Source organism: Podarcis gaigeae (genome assembly GCF_964106915.1).
Source record: "Podarcis gaigeae genome assembly, chromosome: 16".
NCBI lineage: Eukaryota > Metazoa > Chordata > Lepidosauria > Squamata > Lacertidae > Podarcis > Podarcis gaigeae.
The window spans coordinates 38,514,949-38,523,015 of record NC_139693.1 but is presented as its reverse complement, the minus strand read 5'-3'; the positions used below and the strand labels follow the sequence as shown (position 1 = coordinate 38,523,015).

Below are 8,067 nucleotides of genomic sequence, written 5' to 3'. Positions count from 1 at the left end.
GTGGCATATAGCGAGAACTATGAACTTGGACAGCATCAAAAGGGATTAGACAAATTAATGGAAGCTAAAAGCGGCTACTAGTCTCAATGGCGATGGAGATAGCCTCAGAATGTTAGTTGCTGGGAATTGCAGCCTGGTGTACTGGTTAGGAGTCTTTCTCAACTTTGGGTCCCCAAAAGTTGTTGAACTACAACTTCAATCACTGTTGGCCCTTCTCACTGGGGATGATGGGAGTTGTAGCTCAACAACTTTTGGGGACCCAAGGTTGAAAAAGGCTGGGTTAATGTGTTGGACTAGGACCAGGAGACCCACGATCATAGAATCATAGTATTGTAGAGCTGGAGGGGACCCTGTTAAGGTCAGCCTGAATCCCTATTCTGTCTTCTGTGGCATTAGGTACCCCTTCCAGTTTGGTGTCACTTGTAGAGTTCATGAGCACCCCCTCAATTTCTTTGTCTGATGGACACAGGACAGAACCCTTTGGCAGCCTGCTTGCCACTTTTTTTCCCAGGATGATGAAGATCCATTAATGAGTATTCTGGGTTTGGCCAGTCAACCTAATAAATCCACCTAATAGCAAGCCCAAAGAGGGAGGCAGCTACCTGTCAGAATCAAAACATCACTTTGACACAAATCCCTGCACAGCCAGGATGCTCACTGGGTGACACTGGGCAAGCCAAGCTCTCTCAGCCTATTACTAGTATTACTATTTAGGAAATTTCTATACTACTCTTAATTCAAGGATCACAGGACAGTATACAATATTAAAACATAAAAATGCATAACATAGGTAAAGGTAAAGGTACCCCTGCCCGTACGGGCCAGTCTTGCCAGACTCTGGGGTTGTGCGCCCATCTCACTCAAGAGGCCAGGGGCCAGTGCTGTCTGAAGACACTTCTGGGTCACATGGCCAGCGTGACATCGCTGCTCTGGCGAGCCAGAGCTGCACACGGAAACGCCGTTTACCTTCCCGCTAGAAAGCGGTCCCTATTTATCTACTTGCACCCGAGGGTGCTTTCGAACTGCTAGGTTGGCAGGCGCTGGGACCGAGCAACGGGAGCGCACCCCGCCACGGGGATTCGAACCGCCGACCTTTCGATCGGCAAGCCCTAGGCGCTGAGGCTTTTACCCACAGCGCCACCCGCGTCCCCGGGTGCATAACATAGTAAGAATATGCATAACATAGTAACATAGTAAGAAAGTAACATAGTAACATAGTAAGAAAGTAAAATAGTAACATAGTAAGAAACAAAACAATACCCCACAGCTTAAGAGACTGTTTAATTAGCCAAAGACCTAACCCACTTCACTGGGTGGGCAAAGGGGTGAACTGTGTGGGCTACTTTGAGCTGCTTGGGGGATGGGTGGGATAGAAATATAATAAACAAAAAAACTGTTCAGCTTGTGGGCTTCCCTAGTTGGCCACTTCAGGAGTTTGATGCTGGACTAGATGGTCAGATTGAGCAGGGCTGCCCTCAGGGCCAGGAAGAAGAGGAGGAGTTTGGATTTGATATCCTGCCTTTCACTCCGTCTCAAAGTGGGACTGGCCCAAGGTCACCCAGTAGCTGCATGTGGAGACGCCAACCCGGTTCACCAGGTTACGAGACTACCGCTCTTAACCACTACACCACACTGGCTCTCACTGGCAAGAACATCAGTGCCCTGTTCAGCACCAGCAGATCACCAAAGCAAGTGAGCCACCACGAAATGGCCAGTGGGTTGCATCAAAAGTAATTAATAAACTATTGCTTATCTGTGGTGCTGGTGGAAGACTGGAATAAAAAGTTACACAGCTGATTTTTTTAAGACAAATGAAAACACTTGGCTGATTTGCGCCAAGTCTCCAAGGAGAAAAATAAATAACAATTTACATTAACTGTATGTATTTATAATGTATGAAAGCGCTCCACTGGGGACAGAGACAGGCCTGCACTTGTGATTTGCCTCTCTGCTGCACATCTATAGCACCCAGGCTCAGACTAAAGTGTGAACACAGCCGCTGGCACTTAATTGATGCCATTGGCCTCCCTTAGCAAGGTCTGGGTAACCTTTGCCACAAGCATCTCCAAGATGTCCGGCGGGATCTGTGAGTCAGTTTTCCATTTCCAGTTCATAGATATTTTTGTAATTTACTGTTAAGGTGTCTTTTGCTTTTCATTTATAAATCTCAAAGACAGTTCACAATCTAACGCTAGTTGTTTTGCTTTGGGTGCTATTATAAAGCATTAACTCACTTAGGGATGCAAGCGCAAACTCGACAGGAAACAAAAGCTGCCATTACAAGGTGTGTCTGAACCCACATGGGTATGCAGGACTTGTGTGCAATGGAGAGGTAGTTTGCTCAGCAGAAAGGGTCAGCGGGAGCATTTGTTTTGGGAAGGAAATAATGCAGAATAATCTAGCTGCTTTAGAGCCCCCCTCAGGTCCTGCTTACAGGCTTCCCATTGGGGAATCTGATTGGTCAGTGAGAAGAGGATGCTGAGTTTAGATGGGCTCTTCTTAGCAGCTGGCCTTTTGTCCATAATAACCTTAGAAATAGGCACAGAGTAAATAAATAGCAGGAACCTGCTTGTACTGAGATTTATGGTGCCAAAATGTTGTGGATTTTATCACTTGAGAAGGCAAGGTCTCCAGCCTGGTTGATATACAGCAAAGGGACGGGGATCACTCTTACAAGTGTCCTTCTTGGTGTTTAAACCTGACCCCTTGAGCCACCATCTTCTGAAATTGGAAGAAGAGTTTGGATTTGATATCCAGCCTTATCACTACCTGAAGGAGTCTCAAAGCGGCTCACATTCTCCTTTCACTCCCCCCCCCCAACACTCTGTGAGGTGAGTGGGGCTGAGAGACTTCAGAGAAGTGTGACTGGCCCAAGGTCACCCAGCAGCTGCATGTGGAGGAGCGGAGACGCGAACCCGGTTCACCAGATTACGAGTCCACCGCTCTTAACCACTACACCACACTGGCTCTCTTCCCAATGCATTTGCAGATGTGCATTATATATGGGGAAAGCCCAACACTGGTCAGATATAAAGAACTTCCAGCATTCTTCCACTGATGAAGAATGTGTTCTTCTGGTGTGTGAGCTAAAGTTTGGGCCAGTTCAGATATGTGCATGCATTACTTCAGCCACCCACTGCTCAGTTGATTTGGGGGTAGAGGGCACACCTGAAAGTCATGTTTAAGGTCACATGACAGTTCTGCATTAGCTGGCATGGGTCATTCACACATGCATATCTTCCTATTTTTTATTGCATTGATATCCCATCTTTTCTCCAAGGAGCTCAAGGTGACTTATTTGGTTCTCCCTAGTCTCACTTAATTCCCACAACCTTGTGAGGCAAGCTAGGCTGAGTGAATGATTGGCCCAAGGCCACCCAGCAAGCTTCATGGTGATTCAACACTGGTCCCCCATGTTCTAGTTTGACAATCTAACCACTACCACACTGGCTCTCAAATCAAGAAAAGATAAAACACTCCCAGTCCACAACTACCATCAGTCCTAGCCAGCCTAGCTAATGGTCAGAGGTGATGGAAGTTTAAACCATCATCATCTGGAGGGCCACAGGATCCCCATCCCCGCTTTAAAGAGTGGTTCTAGCCAAGAGGTAATTCTAGGTAAGAAAAGATGGATGCAAAGCCTATCTTATTCCAGTCACGTATTTCTAGCACCACTTGACCTCTTGATGTCCAACAACTGCCCAGTCCATTATAGGATTTCACCCAACAAAGTATGACTGAGTAGGGAAAGGTCATTACTCAGTGGAACAACACAAACTTTGCATGCAAAAAGGTCCAAGCTGTAATCCTTGGCATCTCACAGAAAGAGAACGACCCCTGTCTGAAATTTAGAGCTACTGTTATTGGTTTAACCCTGGAAGACCAGGGTTAAATTCCTCAGCCATCAAGTTCACTGGATGACCTTGGACCAGTCACTGTCTCACAGGGTTGTTTTGGTTAACAATGGGATAAGCATAGCAGATGGGTTAGGTTTGTAATAAAATAATAAAAATCCTGGAGAGCCCCTTCAATCCAAGAATACTAAGCTAGATGGACTAATGATTTGTCTCAAGACATACGTTGCCAGAAGGCGGTGTAAAAGGCACCATCCAACCACCTGAGGGACTCCACTCTGGATTTGCGTAAGGGTTTACTCCTTAGCCTTTTTTCCTCTCACAATATCTTGCAAGGTACAAATTTAGCTACCTTATACCTCCAAATATCACACGAGTCAAACAATAACATTTAGAAGAGTTCAAGCACCCACTTGGACATGTTCACTCCAGAGAGTTCAGTATGCTCAGGATTGCAGCCTGAGGGGATGTAGCGTGTATTTCAGTGTCTCCAAATGGTGCTGCTAAGATGACAGAGGCAGAAGGGAGGGGAAGAAACAATATCAAGTGTACTTGGGGACACACTTCGTTAAATTTTATGACGACCAATTCAGAAACGCTGTTAGCAGCACCTGCTACCGTAGAACATTTTATCAAGGAAGAGAGGCCTTTGTGGGATCTTCTATTTAAATGATTATAGCAATAGTTATTTCTAAATGATTCCAGGTGGAGTCTTTAATTGGAAAATATGGAAGGTAGGGGTGTGTGTGCCAATGACTTACTTTTCCAACTGACTTAAAGAAGAATCAATAAAAGAAAGATTCAAGGGAAACAGCAGGGTTCTGCATTTTAGACTACGACAGATCTGTGGGGTGGAGAAGGCTAATTTGCTAAGTTCTATAAATAACAATCGCTTAATTACAGATGCAGCCCTATATGCTGTTTCACTGGGTGCCTTGACTATTGGAGGGAGAGAGAAAGAAAGCAAAAGTGCCAAGGGACACAAACTGCTAGGAAGATAGCAACCATATGGTTGCCATCAGGGCCAGAGAAGCCTCTTAATGGCGCTGCTTAGGCGCTTTTGCCCATAGTTGCTGATGAGCAAGGAGCTGCATGCTTTCTCTTTTGGTGGATAATGATGAAATACTTGATCATGCAAAGGTCTTCATGCTTTGTGGATCCACTCCAAGTAGCCAGAAATAAAAGTTACCCCCACCCCCAGTAATGTTTCCACTGAGATCCACCCCCCACAAATGACAGACAACTTCATTTTAGACAATTCAGTTTTAATTAATATTTGAGTGACAAAACATGCAAAATAAAAACTCTTTTAAAAAAGAGAAACATTATTTTTGCCTTTCTAAAACCCCTTGCTGTGCATACTGTTATTTAAACTGACATTTGCAAACTGGACTTGTGCAGCTGTGGAAAATACTGTCTGCAATTGAGCAAGAAGTTGAAGAAAGGATATGCAATTTCTGAACTAGAAGGTGTGTAGCATTCACTTCACAACAAGAAGCTATGTGTGCGTCATGTTTAGCATAAATAAAAATTCAATACTTCATTGTAACCTACTTTGCAAGACAGGCTACAAGCTCTATGAAAACAGTGAGCCTGCTGCACCACAAAATCGATTTCAGCATGATCACATTTTGAAAATAAGCTGCTCCTGTTCTTATAAAGAATTCATGTTCAAGGTTTCAAAAAAACTATTAACACTTCTTCAAAAGTAGCAAAATACAGAATTGACAGATTGATCCCTTCAGGTGTAACAAAAATAGGTTTTAAAATATATGTGGCTCAATACAAAATAGTGTGTAAAGGGTAACATGATTGCAAAACTGCTGCACAGGGCTTACAAAAGATACAAAACAATTTGCATTTTCAGAGTGCATAATTATTATACTTTTAGTGCAAACAAAAGGATATCTAAATTTAAACAGAGACATCTCAAATATTTGCAGAGGTACGTAAAACATGAAATCTCTTCAGGATCATGCGGATTGAGCCCAATTCTCTATTGACCTTTTCCAAGCGATCTTCCAAGGCTTCCTAAACAAAATATTCAAACACACACATTAAAGACCAGGAAAAGGCAAAACCCAGCTCTTCCAAAATGGAAACTCTGTATGTACTCTTTACCCCACAAGAACAACCCAGTTAGAAATTTTGCTGCCCATTGGTAGAATTTGGGGAAATGTGAGAATCCCAACCACCTCCAAATTGTTCTTCATTTAGTTTGTAAGATTCTGCAGTGGCAAATATCCCTCATAAAGGCTAAAGGGACATCCTTCAACTCCACTGTGAACAAAGCATGAATACAAAAAACTGTGCTTGAGACAAATATAAAAATAAATCTGCAGTGGTTCATTCCCACATGGAAGAAGTCAAACATTAGAATTCCCAAATGAGGCACATGCTTAGAAGAGAGAAAGGAAATATACTTTTACTATCGTTTTCAGTTCCGCGCAAGATTTAACTTTCCCCCTCCCCATCAGGATTTCAACATGAGAATTTAAACCTGATTTAGTCTTGCCTGCAGAGTCATTCTCCCTCCAGCACAAGGTATTCGACTCAGCTGGCACTCAATCTGGGAAAACAAAATAAATGCCAGTGAAAATTATGAAAGCTACAAGAGTCGGAATAAAACTACCTTGGAATTTCATCTGCAAGGAAGCCACAAACTACTTTTCCAGCTCAACAGATCTTAGGATAGTACCATCCTGGGTTGTGTTAACAGATATGCCCACATCTGGATATCCCATTTCACTTCCCATTTGAAGTTTTATTACCCAAAAGGCAGTTTTGAAATAGATACAACCACTGGGTGGCTTGAAACAAGAACTGCTGCGTTGCACCAGCCCAGGTCCTGTTCAGGGTCATAGCCAGTTAATTCAGCCAAGCAGGGTAAAGGCTTCCCATTCCTCTTCCTGCCCCTCAGTTTGGCTTTCCTTTTTCCAAAAGCCACTCTACAGTTTGTAGCTCAGACCTTACTGGGCAATTATTTTGCGGAGGGCTGCCCCTTATCTGCAAGCCTTGGGGTTTCCCCCAAGTGTACATAAAACTTTCCTCTGGTTTCTCAGTGGCCATGTTTTGGTTACAATCCTGCTGTCATGCATACAAATCAGAAGATATAATGGGGTAGAGGGGTCGAGAGGGCACAGAGCAAATCAAAGTGACACCACAGCAAACATAGGCTTGCCCACATGGACACTATTCAAATTAGAAGAGGGCATTGCCACACTTCATTATTGGTTGAGGCAAGCCAAGTTTACTTGGCATGGGTGCAACCGTAACCCGGCTTAAAAAACAGATAACCAAGTTTAACATACTTGCCTCCTTTTCCTTGAGCAAGAATGAATTAGTCTGCTGAGACCATGTATTTTGCTTAGTAGGCATTTAAGGCCATACTGTGAGATAAGAATATCAGAACAGAAGTCATGGATGAGGCCAAAGGCCCACCTAACATAACACACTGTAATCACAGCAGGCAACCAGATGCCTCTGGGAAGCCTGCAAACAGGACCCGAGTGCAGCAGTGCTCTCCTCACTTGCAATTCCCAACTACTGGAATTCAGAGACATACTGCCTTGGATGAAGTTTCTGATACTGAATATTAATATACAGTACCTTAAAGACAGGTACTGCAGTGGTAGACATTTTTCCAAAACACAGAACTTTAACAAGAAATGTAAGAAGTCAAAGCACTTGGTTTCTACCTGCTGCTTTTCCTGTGTGAGCTCATCAAAGAGTCTCTCTGTTTCGGTCAATGTCTTAATCCTTGACATGTATTTGAACTCCGTCTCATAAGGTGCTGGTGCTGCTGAAGACAGGCTTGTATGCACAGAGCTCTCGTCTTCCCACGTTCGCCCTGCCATACCTCTCTTTGCTTCTGCATGCAAAGAATCTGTGGAAGAGGAAGGCTTGGCACGGCTGCCTTTGCCAGAGCCAACATGCTCCAGTTCTGATCCACCACCAAAAAGAAAAGAGCAGAAATCAGATTTTAAGCTCTTCATGGAAAAATTATTAGTACATAGAATATATTGGACAAGCAAGAAAAAATTGAACATGAACATCTTCTGACTTCAGCAAAGCCCTCAAGAAGGTCTCGGACACTTCGAATTTAGTCAGCTCCATGGCATGTGGCAAAGTCTTTTGGAGCACGTAGCATCTTCTGAGAGTCAAATCACCAGCAAAAAAGAAACAATCCAATAAATGATTTTGGATGCATGTT

The 8,067-nt window shown here is 43.7% G+C and overlaps 1 protein-coding gene across 15 annotated transcripts in view; it reads right to left on the bottom strand.

Moving 5' to 3' along the window:
• Positions 1–5,102: 5,102 nt before the first annotated feature.
• The window catches only part of MPHOSPH9 (M-phase phosphoprotein 9), a 42,982-nt gene continuing 40,017 nt past the window's right edge, over positions 5,103–8,067 (bottom strand). For 9 of the 15 annotated variants that reach the window (XM_083716965.1, XM_083716959.1, XM_083716968.1 and 6 more), the window contains 3 exons: positions 7,553–7,797; positions 6,355–6,423; positions 5,103–5,885 (listed from right to left, as the gene is read on the bottom strand). In XM_083716965.1, the coding sequence (XP_083573091.1) occupies positions 5,784–5,885; positions 6,355–6,423; positions 7,553–7,797 (416 nt within the window). In that variant the 3' untranslated portion in view covers positions 5,103–5,783. The remainder of the gene's footprint in view (positions 5,886–6,354; positions 6,424–7,552; positions 7,798–8,067) is intronic. The other 6 variants (XR_014558985.1, XM_083716972.1, XM_083716960.1 and 3 more) reach the window with 1 other exon arrangement.